The sequence below is a fragment of the Sorghum bicolor genome, chromosome 8 (genome assembly GCF_000003195.3).
Source record: "Sorghum bicolor cultivar BTx623 chromosome 8, Sorghum_bicolor_NCBIv3, whole genome shotgun sequence".
Lineage (NCBI taxonomy): Eukaryota > Viridiplantae > Streptophyta > Magnoliopsida > Poales > Poaceae > Sorghum > Sorghum bicolor.
Genome location: NC_012877.2, coordinates 62,232,028 through 62,259,575, shown reverse-complemented (window position 1 = coordinate 62,259,575; position 27,548 = coordinate 62,232,028). Strand labels below are relative to the sequence as shown.

The 27,548-nt window shown below is 40.5% G+C and overlaps 2 protein-coding genes, 3 long non-coding RNA genes and 1 other non-coding gene across 16 annotated transcripts; 4 read left to right on the top strand and 2 right to left on the bottom strand.

Moving 5' to 3' along the window:
• On the top strand, positions 1-568 carry LOC110429548. The gene is made up of 2 exons (XR_002446620.1): positions 1-111; positions 216-568. It is a non-coding gene; the product is annotated as an uncharacterized LOC110429548 (long non-coding RNA).
• On the top strand, positions 1,510-2,101 carry LOC110429559. Its single transcript, XR_002446637.1, has 2 exons — positions 1,510-1,609; positions 1,747-2,101. It is a non-coding gene; the product is annotated as an uncharacterized LOC110429559 (long non-coding RNA).
• LOC110429686 lies at positions 4,082-10,673 on the top strand. Of its 10 annotated transcripts, XR_002446810.1 has the most exons (7): positions 4,082-5,904; positions 6,009-6,077; positions 6,536-6,631; positions 7,460-8,043; positions 8,344-8,418; positions 9,433-9,718; positions 10,438-10,673. It is a non-coding gene; the product is annotated as an uncharacterized LOC110429686 (long non-coding RNA). The 10 variants fall into 10 exon arrangements; XR_002446809.1 differs by having other exon boundaries at positions 6,009-6,631; XR_002446803.1 differs by having other exon boundaries at positions 4,082-6,077.
• Positions 12,253-15,247, bottom strand: LOC8065246. Of its 2 annotated transcripts, XM_021445699.1 has the most exons (3): positions 14,747-15,246; positions 13,746-14,315; positions 12,253-13,198 (listed from the first exon to the last, which is right to left on the bottom strand). In XM_021445699.1, the coding sequence occupies exons 1-3, from the start codon at positions 14,747-14,749 to the stop codon at positions 12,548-12,550; spliced, it is 1,224 nt and encodes a 407-aa protein (XP_021301374.1). In that variant the 5' UTR covers positions 14,750-15,246; the 3' UTR covers positions 12,253-12,547. The 2 variants fall into 2 exon arrangements, with proteins under 2 accessions (XP_021301374.1, XP_002442608.1); XM_002442563.2 differs by having other exon boundaries at positions 13,746-15,247.
• LOC8071532 (atherin) lies at positions 25,008-26,179 on the top strand. Its single transcript, XM_002443607.2, has one exon. It carries the CDS (start codon positions 25,248-25,250, stop codon positions 25,812-25,814), a length of 567 nt encoding a protein of 188 aa, XP_002443652.2. The 5' UTR covers positions 25,008-25,247; the 3' UTR covers positions 25,815-26,179.
• On the bottom strand, positions 27,298-27,370 carry TRNAA-UGC. The gene has a single exon. It is a non-coding gene; the product is annotated as a tRNA-Ala (tRNA).

The following is a 27,548-nucleotide window of genomic DNA, read 5'->3' as shown; positions in this document are numbered from 1 at the left end:
GTAGGTTAGCCTACAATATAAATATGAGGGGTAGGTGTTGTGGCGTCCTAGTGTACTCGGCAGCCATATTCGTTTTCCTTTTGCTGCTTGCATATACATCACCTGTGACATGTAAGTAGTGCTATTTATTGTCATCATACACATCATGTCTTTTCATCAATAATAAATATATATGCAAAATGATGATTATGAATAGAAAAATGTTACGGCATTAGGTCGTCACCATCTGCTTGAGGTTGCAAGTTTAACATCATCACCATCATCCAATGGGACTGATCAGAGTGATTCTGCACTAATATTTTGCAAGCGGGATACTTGTGTACTGTGGAAGGTCTGCTACTGCTGCTTGACTGAGGATGAACCCAACTGTTATCAGAGGCAGGATGTGTGCAAGGCAAACTGCCTCTCTTGCAAACCTAAATGCTCACGCCACCATCGTCTACCCAAAACCAACCGATGATGCAACCCTATATGTTTGGAACGGTAGTTGCTCTACTTTACAAAAATAATAACAAGAGCTAGCCTCCTTGTAATCAATCTCAATCATCAACTTAGAGAGTTGAAAATAGCATGTGTTGCTTTAAATTAATCAACCTAGAGAGCCACCGGACACTATAGGATAAAATGTAGACTTCAGGAGTGAAGTGTGGCAGATGTCGTGGGATAACAATAGCTAGTCTCTATGTAATCATTCTCAGTTCTCAATTCATCAGTTTCGATCACCATAATTAACTTGTAGATTGTGATTCATTGTCGTTTGATTTGATTGAAGATTCATGTGTGTTAATTTGGTGCTGTGTTTTTTACTCAAGAATGAAAAATTGTTTCAAACCCCTTGGAACTTGATATGTAACCCCTTAGAGTATGAATTATATATATATATATATATATATATATATAGTCACACGTTGCTATAGGGATTGCAAATAATTTTGAAAAAAAAGTGAAGATGACATGAATACCTTGTATTAAAAGGTTGAAAGTTAACGACATGACATGACTATTAGTGGGAGAAGGTGTGGATGTCTAGTATGTTGTTGTAGTAGAGATTAGCTATTTATATGTATGAGATATAGATATATAGATTATGTCACATGGATGATAAAAGGGTTAACATGCCCATGGTACACATACTCCCACAAGCCTTGCTATGGTACACCTTTTCCTCTATAGATAAACAAGATATGAATTAAATCTTAGCTGTTGATTACAAAGAAAATATCAATTATAAAATTAAGAAACATTTGTTAAAGAAAATATCAATTGCAGAGGGAGTTACTTCTTTTTCCATAAAATATTTCTAAATAAAGAATAGAGTGGTCTATTAACTCCTAGATGGTAATAGGTCATCTTTTTTAATCACATCTAACGGGCACCATATATAGCAAGAACCTACTTGTATATATTATTTTCCATATACATAGCTCGTGCAATGTAGTCATGATTCATGGCACCAGCGCTCTCTGTCTATATATATAGCTATAAATCACCTATACATAGGCTATGCAAACTATAGCATTTAGGTTCGCCTACAATACAAATATGAGGGGTAGGTGTTATGGCATCCTAGTGTACCTTTTGTTGATTGCATATGCATCGCCTGTGATGTGTAAGCAGTTCTCACCTCTATTTATTATCATCATACACATCATATCTTTTCATCAATATATATATATATATATATATATATATATATATATATATATATGCAAAATGCTGATTATAAATACTAAAATATTGCGGCAGGTCATCATCATCTGCTTGAGGCTGCAAGTTCAACATCATCACCATCATCCAATGGGACTGATCAGAGTGATTTTACAATAACATTTTGCGAGCGGGATACTTGTACACACTTTAAGGTCTGCTACTGCTGCTTGACTATGGATGAACCCAACTGTTATCAGAGGCAGGATGTGTGCAGGGCGAACTGTCTCTCTTGCAAACCTAAATGCTCGCGCCGTCGTCTTTTACCCAAAGCCACTCGATGATGCAACCCTATATGTTTGGAATGGTAGTTGACTCTACCTTACAAAAATAATAACAAGAGCTAGCCTCTATGTAATCGATCTCAATTCATCAACCTAGAGAGTTGAAAACAGTTTGTGTTGCTTTAAATTAATCAACCTAGAGAGCCACCGGGCACTGTAGGACAAAATATGGATTTCATGAGTGAAGTGTGGTAGTCTGGCAAATGTTGTGGGATAAAAACGATGAGCAGCGATCCAAGCATTGTGTAGCTACAGATGCAGGTCGTAGGCACAGGAGCTCTCACGTTCGCTCCATCTTCCCCGGCCCCTTAGTTCTAGCTCATCGTACAATGCACCACTAGAAAAATCCTCTATACGCATCAATGCATGTCTGCCTACACGTAAACAAGGATATACAAAATCTCCAAGTTCCTAAAACCCTCCCAATCTAGGATTTTAGCAAGAATAGAAAAAAAAAAACTCATCTGCAAGAGTTCCAAACTCCACCTTCCAATCTTTTGGCACTTAGAAAAAATCAGTAAAAGCATGGATAGCTTTGCCAATCAAAGGTGGAAAGGGCGTGAGAAAGAATAAAGAGTAGGGAATAATTCCGGATACAAATGTACACACATATAAAGAATATATAAAAGTGGACAGGGTAATTTAGAAATAGTATATAGGATTTATAATGTAAAATTATCCTCTATATTTAGGAGTAAATTATTGGAAACTATTAAAGACGGTCTTATTTATTCCTTCGAAAAACCTCACGGTTTTTAGGAAGAAATTCTTAAAAACTCTTGGAGATGTTTTGTACTTGCATTCGTATATTCAAAAAGAATAAATAAATTCTCCATACTGGTTGCCATTTCTGAGTCATGGGAAGGGGAAGTGTTCAATTGATAAAAGGGGGGTTCCACTCATCAATGTAATTTCCTTGCGTTGGTGTGTGAGAAACTATGTGTGGGAATTTGAGAATTGGTACCTAAGGCTAGCTTGATGCATTATGTAAGATCGGGTTGAGGCATACCCCCGGTGGAGCATGTAGGTAGTGAATGAGGATTTTATTTCATTAAGCCATGGCCACTGAGCGAGCTAATCAAGAGTTCTTTACGACAGAGATATGTGTTAGATTTCATAAAGGCTCTCATTGATAGTGGGGCATCTCTAGAAGGGAGGCTTATTTCTATTCTCAAAACAAATGGATATCCATTCTATCTAGCCGAGGGAAACAACCTTCCCCACTTCAATTTCATCCTTATACGTACTACATGGCCGAAAATTCTTTGGTTGGTGGACCGGGACAAACAAGAATGTAAGAGTATGCCTTTTGCAGCCCCACCTCCCAGTCCCACAATCTCGGCACAGCAGGGATGCAAGTGGGCCGGCCTATCTGCAGACACCTAGCTAGCAAGCCGCCGCATCACTGCATGCCAGAATGTTGCTACAAAACTGTATACCAGAATTGATTACTATATATCAACATGTACAAATTGCCAATTATGAGTTTTGCAGATAGGGCTGGGTTTTGCAGTAAAATGCAGGCAGGTTTGCAGATGCCTGCACAGTCCACAGTATACTACAACCATACAATGCAATAGTTGCAGGCGTTCTCAACATATGCTTTAACATAATAATTCTGTACATAAGGTAAAGGTCCCAAAAAAAAATCTAAAGATAAATAAATAGGATCATCATTCACCGTATTATTTATCCATAAATTACAGTTTTTCCCATCTAATCAAAAGAGCCAAAAAATTTCAACCAATGATAATTCAACAGAAACACGTGACAATTATACTATTGACACAATTCTTAAATCTGTTATAGCATTCTATTCTTGACCCTAACAGCCTAGTTCTGGACTCCATTGCCTATGTCCTTTTTGTTGCTGCACAGAGAGAAATCTGCAGCTCATTTTTTATTTTTATTTATTTAATAACTCTACAAACCTGGTGGGCTCCTCAAAGAGAACCAATGTCCACGTCACCTGCAATTACTTCAACCGTTTGATCCCCTCCATTAACGGCCTAGATTACCCATGTCAGGATTTTTAGGAGCTAATTCTGATTCTGTTGACTCGATTCTTCGTTGGATTCCTTGTATGGCTTTGGCTGCAGAGTCCCCGCAGCTTCCATCCAAATCTGCCCTGCCCGCCCACCAATATACTCGGAGAATCCACCCAGTCCAATCCACTCCCTTCCACACTCTTCTGCTCCCTTCCGTCCTCACCTCCGCTTTCCACGCCTGTTGTCCACCCGCATCGAGACAGGCGACAACACCGGCCACCAGCGGGCCGCAGCGGCGGCCGCCGCACACCTCTTCCTCCTCCTCTCCCTCCACCTCTCTCTCTGTTCCCAAGGCGGCAAAAGGGACGACGTGGTTGCGGGCGGCGGCGCGGTTGCGACCCTTGCGGGTGGCACGTTGGCGCAGCTAGGGTCCCGTGGCCCCTTTCCTCTCCTCCATCCTTCGACATGGGCTGCTCAATGCCTCCTCCCACCGGAGAACGTCTGCTCCTCGGGTTGCTGAAACCCTAGCTACCTATATGCGTGCTGCAAATGGGTTACCTCTTCTGATCTGGTTTCTTTTTTGTTTTTCTGGATTGATTTCAGATTTGTTGCTTCTCTTTCCTAGGGTTCATCTATGATTTCACGGGTATAAAGAAAGGGAGTTCCATTTTGATGCTGTTATAGTGTTTTAACTCTACAAACCTTGCGGGCTCCTAAAAGAGAACCAATGCCCACGTCTCCTGCAATTACTTTAGCCATTTGATCCCCTCCATTAACGGCCCACATCAGCAACGTCAAGATTTTTAAGAGCTGATTCGATTCACCTGACTGGATTTAGGGGATTCCTTGTTGGATTCCTTCGATTTTGTCTTCTTGGCATAATATATACGCATATGCCCAGGCTGCTGATTAATTTATTTTATACCGAGCATATGTCATTGCCGATGATGTAGTTATTCCAGTTTCAGTATACGACAATGCCTATAGAGTTGACCATATTTTCATGCCATTGCTATTTTGTATTTTCCTATTCACCATATTTCAATACCATTGATGCTAGAACAAAGTACCTTTTTTGGTAATATGCAGTTATGATTATCGCCCTTTTATGATCATATCTTATGATGAGCACTTAGGCCTTTATGATAATTCGATTCAACTTCTGCTGAATTGAGGCATTTAGCATATGCTAGAACAAAGTATCTTTTTTTAGAATATGCAGTTATGAGTATCACTCTTTTTATGATGATGACTACTTAGTCCTTTATGATAATTCGATTCGACTTCTACTGAATTGAGGCATTGGGCGTATGGAATGATGAGAACATTACATATACATGGTCCTCTTTTTAATTGTTAATAATGAGCTGAGGCATTTTGGCACATGCAATGATGACCTACTTTTTCCTAGCAACAATCAAATCTTTTTTTATGCTCTTCATTGCTATGTGCCGAAAAAGTCCATTTTGTTTGAAGATAAGCTTGTGTTGTCATGAATAATGATTTCTTTCACAAGTATATGTCTGCTCTTTGTGTTCTTAGCGAAAAAGATGTTGTGTGTGTATGTTTATGCCTCTCAATTTTACCTTCCATATGTGAGCCTTGTTTATTTTCCATTGTTTTCCCATTGCTTCAGCCATAACTATATTTTGTTCAAAATTGACTTTGCATTTGTTTATATCTGTTCAGCTCCACTTATCAGCCTTACATGAATCTTGTTTGTGTTAACCTATTACAGCTTTGGTCTTCATTTCATTGTAGTTTGCTGTGCAGTTTTAGCTTGTGCTTTGCCTTTGCCCCTCTCTTTTACATCCTAATTATCTTGCTCTGTCTCTCCACTTATCCAACTGAGCCTTAGTACTTCCTTCAGACCCATTCACTTTGGGTGTTAGTTTGTTCTATAGGGTTGTACATTCTTCAGTTAGGTAAAAGCCAAATATTCTGAGAACCTCTCATCCTGATTGTGTGACTTTTATTTACTCATCGTACTGTGTACATGTCAAATATCAGTAGTCTTCTATTTTTTTAGGTGCATCCAATCAGATACCAAGTAAGAGGATGAAGAAGGACTTAACATGCTTTTACACTAAATGGAAACGTGAGGAGCTTAACTCCAAAATGCTATAACTGGGAGCTTTATTTTGGATTTTGTTTTACCTTCTGCACTTTTCAAACTTGATATTGATGTTCCAGGATTTGCGTGTTTAATATGCTATTCAGTTAGCTTCAAATTCTGTAAGGTCCTTAGCATAATTGGCCTAGCATAAACAAATAATCCTATTTCATGCTCCTAAAATTACACCTTGTTTTATACTATCTTCATGCCATTTAATTGCATGTCCCTTATCACTAAATTTTGAACTGCTATAAATTCAGTTGGTAAGGCAGTATGACTAAAGTAGTTGTTTATAGTGCATCCGTATGCTTAGTTCTTGTTCTCTGTTATTGTGCTCTTGGCAACAACTCAAATACTTGAAGTTGATTCAAATTTCTTTAAGAATTATTTCAGTTTCACTAGAGCATCTTCTGTTTTCTAACGCTGGCTAAGTGAATCAGCTGACACACTGCTAACGACCTGCGGAACTTTCGGACAAGGGTGGCCTACAGTCTCAGCACAACAACGAACTGCAGAGTTCCAGTAGTTAACGTCAGGTTTGACTCTTTCTCCTATCTGTGATCAAATTTGGTTAGCTTACTATATCTGATGCCTCCCTTTTAGGCAAAATAGTTCTCTAAAGTCTAAACTGAAATCAAAATGCACAGATAGTTAACATAGTTGGTTTCTTGTACATTGTAAATGTCATAGACCAGTTTACATGAACATTAATTCTTTGTCTATGATAAAGGCTTTGCTTTCACTGCCTATTAATCAGCATTGTGTTCAGGCTATACACATGCTCTGTACAAGTAATACTGTACAATTGTGCTCTCAAAAAGAAAGTGAGATTTTGGTCTTCGAACAAAGTTTTAGTATGCTGGTTGCAGTATACTTACGTAGCGTATCTTACATCAAAACAGCTGTGTCACCTAAAATATAACTGGTTTCTGAAAAGTATTCTATGACCATTTCTATGATGGCTCCTTGAAATGTTTCATCTTATATATCAATAGTATTATTATTGGCCAAAAATTTACTATATCTGCACAAAAACTAATTAGTGATTAATAGATTCAATTAGCTTACCATGCCCTATCCCTTTTCCCTCTTAAGCATTGATCCAAAAAAAACACATCACTTTTGATCAGTTTCCATTCTCCCTACTAAAACTAAACCTGCGCACTAATGCTTACTTCAAAACTGTTACCAGTATCAGTTGGCAATGTGTACTATAGGCTCTGTCCCAGGCTGCAAAATTACCCTCTGCTTCTGTGATCTAGAAATATTATAAACCCTTTCCATCATAAATAAATATCCTTTTACACGATCATCCTTATCTCATGTTCATTAGCTCTCCACTAAATTTCTGTTTCTTGCACCAGGTATCTTGGACCGACAAAATGTCTACCTCATCATTTTTGTGATATGCACAGGCACTTGCTTCACATGAAGAAAATAAATGATATGTCATGTGCATGTTAAACTCTTTGTATTATTAGAACATACCTCCGAGGTAAGAACACTAGATTAGAAGACTGTTATGTATATTAGCCGAACAATTGTATCCTTTGGTAGCACCAGTTTGCCAGTGTATTTTCTAGCTTCGTTAGTCAGCTAAGACCACCTGGAACTTTCAAGAAGCTTATATGCTTCTATATTAGTTGACTGAACAGCATGTTGTGTACTGAACTGTTGCATATATAATAATTATATAAATTATGACTCTATTCACCGTTATATAAATTATGAGTTGCTGGGTTGCTAACACAGGTAAAGATATGTTGGCATTTGCCGCTTTGGATTCATTTAGTACATACATTTTCTATACTATGTCCTTCTCTGTTTGACCTTGTTCTGAATCCCTATTTTTCCTTGTAGCGTGCACTTCCTTAGCTACAAGATTTACATGCCTAGGCTCAACAAACAATGCAGCTACTAACTCCCTCTTTCCTTCACAAAACCCTTTGTAAGTCCCTGGTCAGCAACAAATGCAGTATAAGCCTTGTCATGGATGTTTCCAGCTATATAGGGTAATAATTGTGAACCTCATATTCTTTGAGTTGCCTGCAGATGTATGTGATCATATTTGATTAGAAATCCTAGGGAAATTTATTTGTGCTATTTAATTATTGCTCACCACAGAGTGGTAAACCATGAAAATACATGCATCACACTCAGCGATTTGATTTATTCTGAATTGCAACTATCACATCCTTTTGATTACCTTGAGTATCCTCTTTGGTTGCTTTCTCTCATCACATTTCAGTGTGTTACTATGCAGGAGGTTATATCAAATCACTGAACTAAACATGGGAAACTTTCCTTTGGCACCTTACAGAAGGTACCATGTATCTTCTTTGTAGTTCTTTTTATTTATGAACCAAAAATCCACATTAAATTCATAGTTTATCTATCTGTTTCACATGTATACCCTGTGAACTAGATGGCATTTCCCACTTAAAATGGCATTTCCCTTCTTGAATAAATTGATGCCTGTCACTAAAGAAAAATGGGTTACCTTGAAAAAAAAAGGAATGACTTATGTCCAAATGACCTTCGACATATCTTTGGAGGCTATCTGCTTCCCTATATATTCAGATTCATCTTATCTGAGTTCCATTTAGACTAGGCAGTTCAATGGAAATCAACTTTTCAGCTGAACTGCTCTATTTGTGGGGAACCTAAATATTATATAGCACAATCCCTTTTTTGCTAAACCCTAGCATACTCTCGTTCTTGAGTATGTAGTAGTTGCTAGGAAGGAACTTTTTGTTCAGTGAGAACTCTGAAACTGCTACGATTGCTATCAGAAATTGAGCATGATGCTTTCTTTGTTTCATGCCAACCTTGGCCTTTTTTTTCAAGATTACTGCAATGCATATTATATTGAATGTTTTTCTTTAGCAGGTTCATTAAGAAAATTAGAGCTACTCTCGAAGCCTATACTAAAAGACTACAATTTCAGTGCTTAGTTAGCAATGGCTTTCATATTTTGCACAGCGGTTTCCTTCCGGTTGATGCCAACTACAAGAGTAGTATTTTTTCGTTGCTTCATTAATTTAGTGGAGGGATTCTATGGTTGGGATTTAAGCCCGACCGGTCTGAGATTTTCCTAATAAAAAAAGGTCTTCCACTTCATCCTTGTCGCTGGTGGAATTGCTGTAGTTCAAGAAAGAATAATAGCCTTTGCTCACATCTCAATTCTTTGATGAAAAGTTGAAAACCTGGCTTTGATCTTCCTCATTGGTTGACCCAAAGCAGATTCTCTTTGTATTGGCAGTAAATCTCTTTGCCCCCAAGCTTGTCAATGTAAATTAATCCCTTCTCAGTTCTCTCTTCTTTTTTCTGTGGACAGAGCATACAAGGTGCAGATTGTGGTTGCCCTATGCAGTGTTGTGCTTCAGTGAGACTCAGCGATTTTATGTGCTTGTAGCCATGGTTTGTTAAAATAGAAGCTTCGTCAGAGTCCTCATATTTAATCGCTCACTGTTGGCATTTTAAAAATCAAAACAACGGAACCACGATTAGGGACATGCGAAAATTGAGGTGTCAGGCTAATTCAAGCGATCAAGACTACAAATGATGAACCCATCTTCAAATCAAACAACTTTAGATCAAGACTGCAGGCAATGAATCGATGGGTATTTTTCTCAACCAAAATCTGAATTTCACTATTGCTATTTCAATTGATTTGCAAACTTACAGGTTGCTATTATTTCCTCATATCATTATGACTCTTCATTTTCATTTGGACATCATTTTTTTCCTTGATGCTATAAGTACCTCCAGTATGCAGCACACTTGATGCGGAATAGGATAGTTACTGAATTTAGTTTTTGAGATGCCTTACATTTTAATGGCTAAAGCAATCAAACTGATAGTTACTACTTGAAATATGAAACATTTGTATGCAAGCTGTGGGAGATGGGAAGTGAGTGGAATTTTTTTAGCACTTTGGTAGCTTCACCGATCAAGTGCCATTTTCATGCTACTGACCATATAGATCAAAGTTGCAGATGTTGTGGCTTTTTACGTCAATCTACAGCACTGAGTAGTCGCATGTTTCCTACCTTACTGGAAGGACAAAAAAGATGTCTTTCATTTCGTGCTATCAGATTACATATAATGGCAGGGCATGGTCATAAAAAAAAGATTACATGGTAGTTGCATGGGCAAACATCCAAAAATGTAGACTATAGGACTTTTGACGAAAAAACATGCCAATCAGATAACAGATTAGAGTTTACTGATGAACTTTAGTTGTTGCTTCCAAATTATATTAACATTTACAAAGAAATTTGTCCACTTTGGGATTTTCCATCTAGCGTAACTGATAAGAACCATGTGTTTCCTTTTACAGGTGAATCTACAAAATCACTTACAACAATTATATGGGACTTCAATATGGGTTCACAGATGGTGATTTTTTAAGGCTCTGTTAAGGGCTCGAAATCATCCCTGCACTTTGTAAATTACAGCGACCTTGTAGGGTAGGCCGTAAACTACCAATGCCACTGCCATATAACGGCACCTTTGTACTTTATAACTATTCTGCAAATATATATCAGTGAAGGTACCTTAACGATGCAAATGATAATGCCTACAACATGTGCATCATACTCATAATTTTAATCATAGTCCATCCTCGCGCGCGAGGGCGCGCGCCCTCCACTAGTGAAGTATATGTTGCAACTTGGCTGATGACTGAACACAGAAACAAAAAAAATCAATGTTATTGCTTTCTAACATTTCAAGTAATATATATGCTTGTATAACTTGCATGTTTTAGTCTCAATCAATGAGCTGCAAAGAGAGTGCACTATAGTCTGCATCAAAGATTTCAGTAAACTAGTACATATTAAAAAGATACTGCACGTTGATCTACTAAGAACTATCCGTGTGCAATCAAACGTCTTGCTATAAAATCAAAGAACTAAATACAAATGAATAAAAAAAAAAGGCTTTTTTAATGGCTGGTAAAGCCCAATGAGAAATTCATAAGTATTAAGTAACAAACAGTAAAATTTATAAAGACCAGGCTGCACTTTCTTAAATGAATTCATTTGAAAACAAAATCCTAACACAATATGTGCTGGAGTATTTGAAAGCCAACAAATATTTAATAACATACAAAAATGAAACAACCAAGTCCATATATAACACATATTTAATAAAAAATAAAAATAAACTATCGATAATTAAGACAAATATTACTTTAACTGGCCATGTCATTAGTGAAGTAATTAATTATAGCCAAATAAAAAGAAAAATATGCTACCGAGCATCATAAAATATATCCTAGAATATCGATATATATACTACCGAACATCACAAATACATCATAGAACATCACATTAACATTACACAAGCATCACTAAATATATCATAAAATAGTATATGTATAATACATGAACATCACAAATATCATGAAAATATAAAATAAAATGATAAAATTAGTGAAGTGATTAACTAGAGTAAAAAAAGAAGAAGAAAAATAATACCGAACATCACAAAATATATCATAGAATATCAATGTATGCTTACTGAACATCACAAAATACGTCATAGAATATCACATTTGTACTCGCCGATCTCAAAAATACATTAATTATATAATATTACATGTATATTACATAAACATCACAAAAAGTAAAATATAAAATTATAAATAGAAGAAAAGAAAGGAAAATAAAAAAAGATAAAATAGGAAAATATAATAGGCTGGTTCATCTGCTATGAGACCGTGTTTAAGTGCCTAACTTCTAAACATTACAAACGTCGTAGATACAATCATGGGGTCCAACTTGTCACAAATAATATACATGTCGCTGCTTTAAGGAGGCAAAGAAAACGTTTCAAACCAAAGCATCCCAGTCGGCCAAAAAAAAAGGATGATTTTTTTTTTCAGGTAAGGAATGCACATCAGAAAATCTAGGGACTATAAATGGAGGTCACGCCTTGCTCATTTTGCATAACACCATAGTCCAGCACGAAGAGGGTAGACCTCATAGTCCAGTTTGCCTGTTATATAGGCAATCGATAGAAACGTCACACCATATGTTGAACGGGTTGTAATGCACTCTACTCTGCCTCTACTCTGTTAAATGAAACTAGGCATACTCTGGTGGTCATTTATTCAAAAAAAGAAGAAGATGGAGGTCAGATCCTGATGTGATGGTTTAAAATTCAGGCCTTGATATGTGTGGAAACACTCGATTTGCTTGTTTTCTCAACACTCTTCCTTTGAGCCAAAAACTGATGTTCCGCTGGTGTAATTGTGTAAGCCATGGAGCTAGTATATTATATCTATACATGGATGATGACGATCATGGGGTCTAGAGCAGCTTTTTATACCAATCAACCACATCTGTTTAGTCATACTAGTAGAAAGTTGTTAAAGCAGAGTATGGTTCCCTGTGAGAAAATTCAGATTCAGATTCAGAGCAGAGCAGTGACAGTGACAGTGACAGTCAGCCATATCCTAGCAGCTTGGGCGCGAGCCTGAGCAGCGGCCGCAGCGTGCTGGGCGCGAACTTCCTAGCGAACAGGAAGCACACCTCCGACGGCTGGCCATTGTAGGTACAGTTCTGCTTCGCGGGCGCCGCCGTGAGCCGTTTCAGGAACGCCTCGTCGACGTCTTTCCCGGCGAACGTGGCCGGGTGCGCGCCGCCGCGGGACCAGTCGACCCACGTGACGCTGCGGTTGGCGATCCGCGCGGGCGCCTCGATGGAGAGCGCCGTCGGCAGGTAGTGCTCGTCCACGTAGCACGGCGGGCGGCAGTGCTCCCGGAACTTGGGGTAGTACCGCTCGTCGGCGACCACGTCGACGGCGAGTTCCCGGTCCAGCTCGAACCACTGCGCGCCCTTCCGGAACTGCTCCCGCCGCACCTCCGGCGCCAGCCCAGCCCGGTACCGCCCACGGCCTGCCGGCCCAGGGTCGTCGAACGCGCCGACGAAGCTCGCCCTCGACCGCGTCAGGTAGCTGTACACCGCCGGGAAGCCGTAGAGTGGAATGCACGACTCGGAGAGCAGCACGAAGAGCTCGTTCGCCGGGTCTAGCAACGCGTTCGCTAGCAGCCGCCGCTCCGCGTCCAACATGCTCGCCTTGCCCCACTCAGCCACCTGTCATTGTTCATGTATATATGCAGTGCAGTTGGTCAGTCAGTGGCATGGCAGTGGCAGCTCAGTGTTCTTCTACTAATGACAGTACAATTTGCGTTTGGAAATAAAAAAAAGCAGAGAATTTTCAGTAGTGATCATAGATAGCAAAGCACTAGAAAGTGAAAGTGAATGTGAGATTATATTGTTCATGTCAAAGGGCGAAGATTCCATGGTGATGCCATCTCATCTTGTTGCGCTGCATCAACTTGACCGGCATCTGAAATTCTGGTATGTAGGACAGGACGGAGAAAGACTAGCTAGCACTTTTAAATGGCCGTCATTTTCAGCTCTGACTAAAATTTCCCCCCTCTCCGATCCGGCGTCCATCCACATTCCACGACCCACACCACACCACACCACACCACACCGTGCGTGCCTATTTTTCATCGTCGCGCTCGCGTTCGCGCCGTGCAACATGGACGGACATGGTTGGCAGGATCGTCAAAGCGAAACAGAAACTTGCGAGCAAAAGCACACGTCAACGAAGAGGAGCCGTGGCGTGGCGTACCTGGCTGGGCACGAAGCGGCGGTGGAAGGCGGACGCCGGCGGGAAGTCGTGGCGGTAACCCGGCGTGGCGTGCACGTAGACGGAGAAGAGGGCGGCGTCCCCGGCGCCGGCGAAGAACCTGTCCCAGAGGGGCGCGAGCGGCAGCGGGCCACGGGTGAGGAACATGAAGGCCACCTTGGGCGTGCGGCGGTACGGGTACCGCCGGACGCTGGGCCGCCACGACGCCGCCCACAGCAGCTCCTCGTCGGTCATGTTGTGCCAGGCGGACGCGGGCGCCCGCTTCCACCGGTCCAGCGGCGCCTTCCCCGCCGACGCTGGCGCAGGCAGCACGGCGTCCGGGGCGAGGGACAGCCGCGGGAGCATGGCCGAGTAGGTCGGGCCGCCGAGGAACAGGACCACGACGGCGAGGAACCCCGTGCCCAGCACCGCCAAGAGGAGGAGAGGGCGGAGGAGCTTCAGGGGCAGCGCCGCCGCTGGCCGGGCCGTGCTAGTGGGGTTGGCGCCGCCGCCGCCGTCCTTGCCGTTGCTGTCCACGGCTGTTGCTGCTGCTCCCTGCGGCATGCCGATCAGCTGAAAGGAGAGATTTTTTGTTTTTTCAGACAAGAATTCGTATGGGAAATTGAGAATTGCTGAGACTGTGGAATTAGAAGATGGGAGCTTTGGATTGGTCGATCGTGAAGGAAGGTTGTAACAGCAGAGCAGCGGTTATTTCTGAACTGAAGCTGAATGGAACAGCGGTTTTCTTTGTGAATGAAGGACCCAAGAAAAAAAAAAAACATTTTCGTTGCGCGGCGCAGGGAAAGGGACGAAGATCGCAGGAATCCTGGATTCGTTGGCGACGCGTCAAGAAACGCATAAAGATGACGAACGCACGCAGCTTCACGCGGTGCGACGGCCGACGGCGGAGAAGATGATGAGATCACCACGCCACAGCAGGGGTCGGAAAAAAAAAAAAGTGGTGATACTACTAACAAGCAGAGTGGGAAGGGATGGAACCGTACCATGGGAGATGCTGCTTCAATTCGATCAAGAAAGAAGGAGGGCCTGCCGGCCTGGGAGGAGTCGTCTTCGCCTTCGTCTTCTTCAAGGGCGGCGGGCGGCCTCAGCTCGATTAGCTCAGCAACTCATGCATCGGCAGGCGCGATCGACCGATTAATCCAGCCAGCGGCGGCGGCGGCGACAAGAGAGAGAGAGAGAGAGAGACGGAGAAGACAACGCAGGGGAGAGGAGGTGGACGGGGGGCGTCGCGGCTCTCCGGCGTGCGTTGCCAGGCAGGCAGCGCAGGAGGCCTTGCACCGGTGCAGTCCAAATCAGAATCAGCGATCACAGGCAAACAGTTTTCAGCAAGCAGTGGTTACTAGTCAATACACTTGTTTCTCTCTATTTCCTTTTCCAAATAAGCCCCTCCATTTTTCATGTATGTATAGTAGCCTAATAAAGGAGGTTAAATACCCCCGTATTTCCTACGATGCACATTGTTTACAATATATATTTTTTAACAGCTCCACAATATGAAATCAATATCGTCCGCATATAGAACTCCCTCCGTCTATGAATATACACATTTTTAGCATTTAAAATCTGTCCACATATTTCTAACGTAATAATCTAATTCTAACCCTCCCTCCCTCATCATTAATTTAATCTAATTGCCTCTACAATTTCAATTAGTGCCTACCGGTATAATCTTGATGCTTAAAAAATTAATTAACAACCAATATTTTTTACATCACAACAAAAGGCAAGCGTTAATTATATCTATATAATTAGAAGATACCCTGTGTATTGCCACGTAGAGAATATTGTGGAAATTTTAGAATAAGATTTAGTGGAGATGGTGTGGATAACTTGTATGAAGATATTGAAAAGTAGTGGGATAATATGGATGGCTATTAGTTGCAGATGATATGGATAGGGACATGATATCGGTGGTCTGCATGTTGAGATAGAATTTGTAGTAGAGATTAGTAGCTTTATAAGAGGTATAGTTTTGCTGATGGACTGTGTTACAAGTGCATCACTAGAGATAGAAATAGTATCCTAAGGGTACACTAATTCGTTTAGATCTAGTACGCTGTACAACTTGTACTTCAAGTGAACTTAGAATACTACTCAATCATGTACTAACTCCTACCAAGCTATATCACTACGGGATATAGAGGTTTTGCCGAGTGTCTCTAGCACTCGACAATGACCTAAATACACTTGGCAAAGAGTGCACAGCAAATTTCTGGTCAGCAAAGGGGTATTTGCCGAGTGTTTTTTATCGGACACTCGACAAAAACTTTACCGAATGTCTGACACTCGGCAAAAATGAAAATGAAAAAAACTCGAAAAAAATAAGATTTATTTTTGTTTTTTTGGGGGAGGGCTACCATTCTGGCATTTTTCGCACAAAATTCGCAATTATTCCGCAGGTGGGATTCAAATCTGAGACCTCTCTCACACACCTCACTCCTTAACCACTACACCACACCATCAATTGTGTCTATATTGCGTTTTGATTCCTCATATATTATACCATCACTTGTGTCTACATTGCGTTTCGGTTCCTCATATATTATACTAAATCACATATAAATTAAATATTTGAGTCTCTAAACTATTTCAAATCAAAAAGTTGTCATCTACAAAGTTTCATAACTTTTTGAGATCTATAACTTTGATTTAGGGAGTTTCTCCTTCCGAAGTCGTTTACAAAATTTGAATTTTAAATTTGAGAAATGTAAACATAGTTTTTACATGACAAGATAATTTGAAATCAAAAAAGTTATCAACTACAAAGTTTTATAACTTTTTGAGACCTACAAAGTTTGTTTAGGGAGTTTTTTCATCCGAGGTAATTTTAGAAAATCAAATTTAAAAATTTTCAAATAAAGATATAGTTTTCCATGATAAGATGATTTCAAATCAAAAAGTTATCAAATAAAAAGTTTCATAACTTTTTGAGAGTTACAAAGTTTATTTAGGGAGTTTTTCCATCCGAGGCCATTTCAAAAAATTGAATTTAAAAATTTTTAAATAAAGATGTAGTTTTGAATGACAAGATAAACTTAAATGAAAAAATTGTAAACTATAAATTTCATAACTTGTCAAGATCTACAAAGTTTATTTTTGTTGTTTGATCATTTATTCATCTGACACACTAATTCTAACATTTTTCACAAATCTTATATAAAATTTGTGAATAAATTTATTTGCACTTTGTCAAATGAAGAAATGGTTAAAATAAAGATTGTAGATCTTGAGAAGTTATACAACTTTGTAGTTTAAAACTTTTTGATTTGAATTTATCTAGGGCTTCAAAATTTGATTTGAAATTTTCTTTGTCAACTATTTTTTTAACACTCGGCAAAGGAGGTCTTTAGCGAGTGTCAAAAAAAATCTTGGCAAAGAGGGTTCTTTGCCGAGTGTTTTTTTTGACACTCGGCAAAGAACCCTCTTTTGCCGAGTGTTTTTTTGCCTCAGTGTTTTTTGTTTGCACTCTCGACAAAGAGCTTCTTTGCCGAGTACCTAAAAAACACTTGGCAAACCACTAGACACTCGGTAAAGAGCCGGATTCCGGTAGTGTATACTAATGTCATTTATTTTTTTATCCACCCTTATTGCACAAAATTTTAGCCCTTGTATATGCATGTGTGGCTTCATCGTCGAATACAATTATACTGACCACGGTTACTACATCATCATGATTAGTTACATCGAGTCCGATAATTAAGGGCTACGTATACTACAAATCATATTGTCTCTTGTGTCTTTTTGATGCTCTCGCTATGACGGAGAAAATATAGAAGAGATAGGGGACGACACCAAAAGAGACGCAAGAACTAGCCAAACTATCCATAAGAGACACACTTGACGATTGAGAGTCAGGGATGATGGTGGAGACACAAGAGAGACAAGACTTCGAATCCAGTCAAATGGTTCACTTTTCGCTCCTAATGAGATTGCGGACGTTGTTAAAAGTATAGATACATACGGGTAGAGGTAATATAATATCCTCGAGATAAATTAGAGGTAAATGGAGAGAGAGAGAAGGCTATCGTTGGCCCCCACGGTACTGCACATTCCCTCTACTTTCCCCTGACCATTCTGGTCAATATATGCCGTTACCAAGCCCATCTGAGAGAGAGTGGAGCTCGCAAGATCGAGTTGTCTGAAGTTTGGTCCCTTCCAGTTTGATCGTCATCTATTTTCTTTACTTTACTGGATTTGGTTGCTTCCGACAATCATTAAAAAAAAAACTGTGTGTCAGCTAGCTTCATCTCCCGTGCAACAACTGTGTCAGCTAGGTAGACAACTATGGGTAAGGGCTTCCCCAACGCGCCATGTTGGATGGGAGTTTCAGTGTCCAGATCAGATCAAAGCTTCTATATCATATTTATTGTTTGCTTCGCAGAGGTACCGTTGTCCTCGTCAGAGAAAAGCTGCAGGCAGCCATTGAGTTTCGCGGTGGAGGGGTCTCAAGCAATCAAAAACATGACGCAAAGGCAAAAACAACTTTATGCAGAGAATAAAAACGGTGGGGTCATGCTCAAATGTTGGTGTTGTTGGGTTGAGAGTTTTGGAAGCCTAGATGTTTGATGTATATGTGGACTGCAGCTTTTAGTTGAGGCTAATAAGTTTATATGCTTCCATTGGTGAAGCCCTAAGGGCACTACCGGGGGCGATGTCTGTATCGCTGACATCTGCAATGGCGGCGAGTTGTTGTCGTCACTAGCGAGTGGCGGCCACACCTAGCGTCCTCATCATCGTCACTCCTGCAGTGCCAGTAGGAATCCTGAAAACATGGCCCTTAAATTCATTCTTAAAGGAAATGATACATAGGACCTACCCGTGAATCTCTTTCTTATCCTCTTTCATATTGAGGAACTCGGCCACGTATGGTTGGGTGCCACGAGGGAGGTTTGCGGAGGGAAGGGTGCCGCAAGAGATGGTCTTCGACGAGGAGGGGGTCAGAGAAACCACGTGGATAGATCTGGCGATGCACACTTCTATTTGCTTGGTTCGCCGAGGAGGGAATGAAGAAGCTAGAGATGGGTGGTCGCCATGGAGGGACAGACACCAGGGATGCCGGTTTGCAAGGTACGCGTGTCTCTGATCCGGTGGCGCCCCTTCCTTCCTGGTCGAGCAATGTGCGAGCGGGAAGTATAGCACGCACGGGAAACCATATAAACAAACTTTTGATGGCTTGGTTTAGGACCCTAGGAATGAGGGGTGGTAGGAGGATTTGAGGGTCCTCTCAAATTTAAGGGCTCTAGAAGAGTACTATTGGAGTGTATTTTTTTATTCAAACTCTCAAATATAGGACGAGAGCTTAAACTAGGGGCGCTCTACTAGAGTTGCTCTTATGTTATATTACCCTAGTGCGCTAGCACTACTAAACAGGCAAATTTCAATAGTACTTTGACTAATATTTACCATACTATATATCACAAGAAATATTTAGGTATTATTTTGCCGCTACACCACACTGGTTTCGTTCATTGCTAGCTTCGCCCATGCTCAAAGTCTAGGTACGTTCATTGCCGTCCGGGGCGTAGGTACATGCAAGTATGGGATGGGAGTCAGATCTTTGCACGTACTATACGTACACGTACGCACACACAAGTGCAAACGCTAGCTAGCTAGCTCGTACGTAGGTAAGCAGGGTCATTTTCATTCATCCGATCCTATCGTTGCACGGACGGACGGATGGATGGTCATGATCACGATGCCGTGCGTATTTACGTGGCTGGAAACCAAACGAATTGAAGGAGAAGAAAGGGACACCGCCATGGCCATCACGCTGCCCCTGCCCGTGCGTACCTACCTACCTGCTTTATATGCATGCATGCGTCGGCGGAATGTGTATACAGGTTTATTCGTGTCCAATTTTGCAAATAGGTTTAAATAAATTTACGAGTTACCCCAAGTAACTCGTCGAATTAAACCTACTCCTCCTTTGATTTTTTTTTTCTTTTTTGGAGCAACACCCTACTCCTCTGATGATTTGCAAACGTCGGTGTGATGGGCCTTGGGCGAAATCCGACAACGTTGCTAGGCCGGCCCAGGGGACCCTGCCGTGGGATGCAAAAGTCCACTTTTCCCCCCTCAACTCTAAAACCGGGCAAACCATCTTTCTCAATTTTTCAAACTATGCATTTCACCTCCCTGAAACGGTTTCGAAGGCGGTTTTTCTACAAGGAACGGTGGTTTTGCTACCGTGAGAGTGGTTTTGCCTTTTTCTTTTTTAATTATTTTGGCCGAATCTTTAAAAAACCATAGTAAATTATAGAAAAATCATAAAATAAAAAAAAGTGATTTTGTTGGACTCCACATAAGTAGATACACACAATGAATAAATAATATGGTATGCTTTAGTACAAAGTTTTTGCTATAAAGGTTTTGTCTTTTTTTTTTTTATTTTGGCTAAATTAATGAAAAATTATAGTAAATTACAGAAAAATAATAGAAAAATTGGGGGAGAGAAAATTAGGTGTTTATCCATATTATACGTTTATTGTGTATATATACTCATATGGAGTCCAAGAAAATTAGATTTTCTATTTTATGAATTTTCTACGATTTTCTATGATTTTTCAAAGATTCGGCCAAATAAAAAAATAAAAAGACAAAACCTTTATAGAAAAAACTTTATACTAAAGCATACCATATTATATATTCACTATGTAGATCTACTTATGTAGAGTCTAAAAAATTGGATTTTCTATTTTACGATTTTTCTGTGATTTACTATGATGTTTTAAAGATTCGGCTGAAATAATTAAAAAATAAATAGACAAAACCACCGTCACTATAACAAAACCACCATTCACTGTAGCAAAACCGCCTTCAAAACCACTCTAGAGAGGTAAAATGCACGGTTTGAAAAGTTGAGGAGGTGGTTTGCCTGGTTTAGAGTTAAGGGAGGAAAAACGAACTTTCCTAAAAGTTGGGGGAGGGAAAGTAGACTTTTTTTCCAAACAAAAAAGGGTTGTGTGCTGCTGCTGCTTATTCCCTCCATATAGAATTTAGAAGTCGTTTTGGACAAGATTTGAGTCAAACATCGATAATATAAATCATAATAACTTTTAAATTGTTGAGTTTTTAAAAATAAAAATTATATGATTAGATTTATGTTGAAAAATATTTTAATAAAAATATACATATATCATTTTTCATAAATATTTATATAAAAATAAAAGGTCAAAGTTGTATTTTTGAGACCGTATCGCTATCCTAAACGACTTCTACGTATGGCAAGAAAGGCTGATTCGCTGCACGGACAATGACCCACAAGTATCAAGGCTCATCCCGTCTTTATTTATATTTTTTAAAACAATTATCGGTGATCTCATGCATTCCATAATCGAAACATGCAGTGGACTGTTGAAACTGAATGAAAATTTTAGGACTACGTCCTCAGCAGCTGCTTACGTAGACAGAGAAGCCGCCGCGTGCGTCAGTGCGTGGCTGCTGAACCCAAAAAAAAAAAGCTATAACTGCATGCCTGACGGGCGCGCGCGTCTTTGTTTGACTGCAGAATTTAGAAATGGATGCCATGCAAGCCAAGCGAAGCCGCGTCGTCGTCGTCCGGCGTATGTTGGGGGCCTTGACTCGTGTGAGGAGTCCGGTCTACTACGATCCACACGCACGCGCACACACACACGTACGTGCACCACTGGCTCCCTATCTTAACGAGCCAAGCTAAACTAAATCAGCCTTACTAATGGGGCAGAAACAGTGGAGGAGGCTCCTGCGTGTGTGTGTGCCGTGAGCTGTGGTGGTTGCGCACCTCATGTGCGCGTACATATATGGGCGCAGCACGTGGCAGGCACGGGAGCGGCGGCCACAATCACGTTGCGGCTCACCATCAAGCCATCAAGCCGACCCTCCCCCACATGTCTCTCCAAGGGCGCCACTGTACGTGTCACGAGAACTCGGGCAGGGGAAACGGTCTTTAATCTCGTACCCCTTCGTAACGGTTCAAGCCACAAATCACTTTAATTTTAATATTGCTTTGACATTAGCTCAATTTAATACATACAAATTATTATATTGTTGACATGGAATGTATTATAAATACCTTCTAGGAAGCCTGGCCTTGTTTAGTAGCCGAAGTGAAAAATTTCGTGACACTTTCGTTTGTTTGTGGTAATTATTGTCCAACTATGGACTAACTAGGCTCAAAAGATTCGTCTCGTCAATTTCGACCAAACTGTGCAATTAGTTTTTATTTTCGTTTATATTTAATACTCTATGCATGCGTCTAAAGATTCGATGTGACGGAAAATCTTGAAAAATTTTTCACCCTATTGAAGTGGCTCCAACACTAGTACAACCAGGACACCAGAAAATTGTCGTGACCTGTACTGTCTTTGTTTGAACACGTGAAACATGCATGGCGCTGCACCTGCTGCGTTGTTTAGTATATTGCTCATTCAGTATTGTATTTTATTTGTTTAATTTGACGCACATGCATGACCCATCCGATGGTAGTATATATGCAAGTTCCGGTCTGCTACCACCGAGTGCCGTGCTGGGAATTGACCTGTATTGTATTTTAAATGTTCGTTTGTTCGAAACACCATTACTAAGAAAATACTATTAGCAGATTCGATAAATAACCTTAAGTGAATATGTTATTTATTAATAATGCTAGATTGTAGGCCCACAGCTTCCAATAATTCTGGTCCTGTTTTTCTTTGATACATATACCGTTCATCGTCACCTCCTTCCCTTTGTGTCCTCTCTTATTTTTACTTACTATATATAGTTACCTTCTTATCTTAATAAGGCTCTGTTTAGTTTCCCATAAAATATAAAATACAAAATATCAATTACTTTAGAACAATGAAATATAAAATACCAAAATTTTTAGAGTTATGTTAAGTTTCATCAAAATACCAAAATTTTTACGATTAGGTGGGAGTATTGAAGACCCTTTTGGGGTTTTTTTGTTCACATGAGGCCAAAATTCAGAATGCAAAATGGTAACTATTTTATCAAAAGTTTTGGATGGTGTTTAGCTCTACAAAAGGATGGGCCAATTAACTCAAATGGGAAACTAAATAGGCCCTAAGTAGGAAAAAGTGGTGTGGAGATATTATTATAGTTACTCCGTACAGTACATTGTTAGAGTGAATGAAGCAAGCAACTAAGCAAGGCGACATTTGGATTGACTGAAATGGAGTAACTTGCAAGCCGTTAAAAAGGTTTAACTGATCTAAATTAGTAGTCTAGCTTATAGTTTATTTTAAACTATTTAAACATCTAGCTATTGCGGTTTCTTATATAAGGCCTTGTTTAGATGTAAAATTTTTTTGGATTTCGCTACTGTAACACTTTCATTTGTTTGTGGTAAATATTGTCCAATCATAAACTAACTAGGGTCAAAAGATTCATCTCGCAATTTACAGGCAAACTATGTAATTAGTTTTTGTTTTTATCTATATTTAGTGTTTAATACATGTGCCGCAAGATTCGATGTGACGGAAAATCTTGAAATTTTTTTAGTTTTTGGGGTGAACTAAACAAGCCCTCCAAGGTTTAGTTGCTACTGCTTCCTACTACACACGAGTGTCCATCAAACACAGGCAAGGCCTAACTACATCACAAGTGTCATACATGCATGGAACGTGTTGTGGTACTGGTAGACTATCCTAGGTACGTAGCCACCTCTGTTTGACTGGGTGATAATAATGCTGCTGAGACGACGACGACGCAACCGACGATGGAAATGTCCAGGATCGAGTTTTGGTCCAGTCTACTATTCTTTGTCTGCTGTGGCGGCGCGCCGGGCGTGATCAACAATCCAGCAGTCCTGCCGTATCTGATCTGCTTTTAGGGAATCTCTTCCATTATATATTAATCTTGTTTTTTTTTATATGATGAAAAAAAAACAAATTACCCTACTAGCTTCCAATCCATCTGCGCTTGGGAAAACCGAGGATGGCTGACCATAGCAGGGAGTTGTGTCGGCTCTGCATGCATCTACTACATCAACAACGTACGGCACGTTTGTTTTTACAAACCAATAAAGAAGAAAACTATTATTGGAGTAGGCAAAAGATTTGTTTTAAAACTACTATTTTGAGTAATTCCTCGCGTGTTGCTGTGAAATTTTCTTAAAAATAAATCATTACATATATAGTACTACTATATAGTATTTAATATATATATATATATATATATATATATATATATATATATATATATATATATATATATATATATATATATATATGAATTCAATTTGCATGTATTTTATTGTATCAGATCTAGTAAAAATTGCTAAGCTGGTAGAAGAAAAACTAATATTTGATTACATTATATATAGAGAAATAGTTGATAAAACAAATATTGTATGTACATGACTTATATGTTAATAGATTAAAGATTTAATGTATTTCACATGATATAGATGACATGGCCATTTTTTTGTAATTAATATGGGATGATATGGACTTAGTGGAAAATGATGTAGACACCTTGTACGAAGAGGTAGAACATCATTTAGTGGATCACTTAGTGGAGAATGACGTAAACACTTTGTATGAAGAGAGAAATCATATAGTAGAGTTTAACTTGATTAAAGACCAGGTTGTGGACAGTGGCTAAGCAGTTGGTCGACCAATTTGATTGGTAGTTGATCATATATATTTTGATGGACATTATAAAAGAGAGAAGGAAGCATCCATCATCGTCCACTTCGGCAGGGAGGCATGCAGCCGAGGATCGGAAGCAAGTGGCCTTATTTAGTTGTGAAAATATTTTAAATTTCGGTCTTTAGTATTTTCGTTTTTATTTAACAAATATTAATCATGTACTAACTAGATTTTTTTTAAAAAAAAATTATCTTATAATTAACTGACAAATTGTGTAATTAGTTTTTATTTTGACTATATTTAATATTCCATAAATGTGTCAGTAGTAGTCGGAGGAGGTGAGGAATATGACATGACATCAGCACCGCATCGAAGCGGATGACCCCTAAGCCTATAGTACAGTTTAGCTTAGGTGGTCGGTGACACCGAGGTCCAGGTGGTGATGGAATATTATGGCGGCGATGCATCTGAGGAAACACCTAGCTGCCTCAACATGCAAATAATCTATACTCCGGCGGCCAACTGATCATGAGCCTGTCATCATCCATCCCTGAGCTGATTACAGTATTACAGTATTATTGATGATGCTTGAGAGAGAGAGAGAGAGAGAGAGAGAGAGAGAGAGAGAGAGAGAGAGGAGCAGACAGACAGATCGAGGAGGGAGAGAGGCATTCTCACGGCGGGCGGGCGCCTTCCAGCATTGACCGTCCCATTCATTCACCTCCTTAATTTCGATCGAATTCCAACCACGTGGCGGTGGTGCGTCGTCTGTCTGTCTCTGTGTCTGTGTCGCTCTGGCCCTCGCCCGCCACCACCTTCCCATCCTACACACCACGACGACGACGACGACGACGACGACGACGAGCCTAGCTAAGCTAGGGGATCCAGAGGAGCTGTATATATATAAATATGTATGTATGACACACTCCACACGCTCTCGAGTCCTCTCTTTCTCTCTGTCTCTCCGGCTTTGCACTTCCAGGAACCCCTCCTCCCCTCAGCTACTTCCTTCTTATTAATTGGTTCTTCCAATCCAACCCCAGCAGCAAGCAAGCAAAGCATACAGAAAGTCATGGAGGTGCCGCAGGGCCACGAAGCAGCAGCGCTGAGGACCGCGGCGCAGAACAAGCCGCCCGCCAACGCCCGGCCGTGGCCACGCGGCAGCGGAGGAGCGTCCGCAGCCGCAGCTCCTCCTCCTCCGCCGCCCAAGGTGTACCGCGTGGAGCCCCGGGAGTTCCGGGACCTCGTGCAGAGGCTCACCGGCGCGCCGCCCACGGCCCTTCGCCGCCCGCAGCACCAGCACCAGCACCACCGCGCGGGCGTGGCGGCGCCGCCGCCGGTGCAGCCGCAGCCCGTGCGCCCCGGTGGTGGCGGTGGAGAGCAGCCGGTGTACGGCGCGCCAGCGCCGTGGTTCTCGTTCCCCATGGCCGGCGCGGTGGAGGCGGCGGCGGCGCAGCCCCAGCACGGCGCTTTCCTCTAGCTAGCTTCCTGCCTGTGTGCGACGGAAAAGAGGACGAAGAAATTAGCATCCTTTGTTTTTGTTTCTTTTTTCCTTCTAAATACAATCTTTTTTTCCTTCTAAAATAATACGTATAAAAAACAAAAAAAAGGAGGAGGAGGAGGAGGAAACCTAATTAAGCAGCAGATGGAGCTAGCTTTCGATCGCCTTTTAATTTTACTGTCTCTGTATGATAGATAGACGTAGGTGTGTAATACAGTACTAGTAATAAATTAAGAAACAGTAGTGGTAATTGGTTGTCATCTGGTGTTGCTGTGAAATTATCACTCGGATCCCTCCGTTCGATTCCAAAATACAATAAGAAATTGGTCTCCTCTATTCTATCCCATCGTGTTTTGTCCTCGTCCGTTTTACCCAAAAACTATAATTGAAAGTATCATTTGTTGATTTATTTAAAAACAACATTGTTCATTTGGAAATAGTACACGGGTCGTTATCTTATTCTGACAACCAATGCGATACACGTGTAATAATGAGCTCATCGATGAGCATAGTGTCGTGTATCCGCGCGTGCGGTATGGGCTCCGGCGTCGGCGTGACCTCATGGCTGACTGCAGCAGCGCCTTGGATGCAATGCAATTGCAATTGCAATGGCTGGTCAAGCAGGCTGAGGCTGATCAAGCTGTAGCTGTAGTAGCCGTTGGGTTCATACCTTGTTTAGGCCTTGTTTAGTTCTCAAAAATTTTTAATTTCGTACTTTTGTTTTTATTTGTTAAATATTATTCAATCATAGACTAACTAAGCTCAACAGATTCATCTCGTGATTTACAGACAAAATGTGCAATTAGTTTTTATTTTTATCTATATTTAGTGCACCATGTATATGCCGCAAAATTCGATGTGACGGAAATCTTAAAAAGTTTTTGATTTTTAGGATGAACTAAACAAGGCTTTAGTTTCCAAAAAATTTTAGATTTGGCTATAGTAGTATTTTTCGTTTGTATTTAGTAATTAGTTTCTAACCATAGACCCATCTCGTGATTTAAAGTTAAACTGTGTAATTAGTTATTTTTTTAGAGTTTATATTTAATGTTTCGTGTATGTGCCGCAAGATTCGATATGACGAAGAATCTTAAAAACTTTTTGAATCTTAAAAATTATATGTCCCAACACGCGTGAATTGGAATGGAATGTGATGATGATTCAATTCAAAGGCGTTGACTGACCCGGAGTAGCTGACCCTGTCTGTCCATCCGTAGGGTCAGAGATGACCGACGACGCGCATGCCCTCGGACGCAAAGCATTTTTTGGTCCTTTGCATTGGACAGCATCCTATCCTGCATGCATTCACACAGCCATTCAGCTACCTACGTACGTCGCCCGTAAAATTAATTTTTTTTTATATGCTCAATGCACATATGTTTATGTAATTGATTGATACATGCATATAAATATACTATATAGTATGAAAAAATAAGTAAAAAGGAAAATCTTTTTTAAAAAATGGAGATGCGGGGGATCGAACCCCGTGCCTCTCGCATGCAAAGCGAGCGCTCTACCATTTGAGCTACATCCCCTATTCGTTTTGCTTCTTGTTACAACTACAGTTAGCCTTAAGCATGACCTAACACGGAATCGGGTCCAGAACTACCATGACCTACCACGGCACTTTGCCTTGGGCTGTTGGGCTTTGACGCTTTATTATTAGTGAAATAGTGTTTCACGTTGCCTTGTGGGCTTATGTTTTGTGGACCG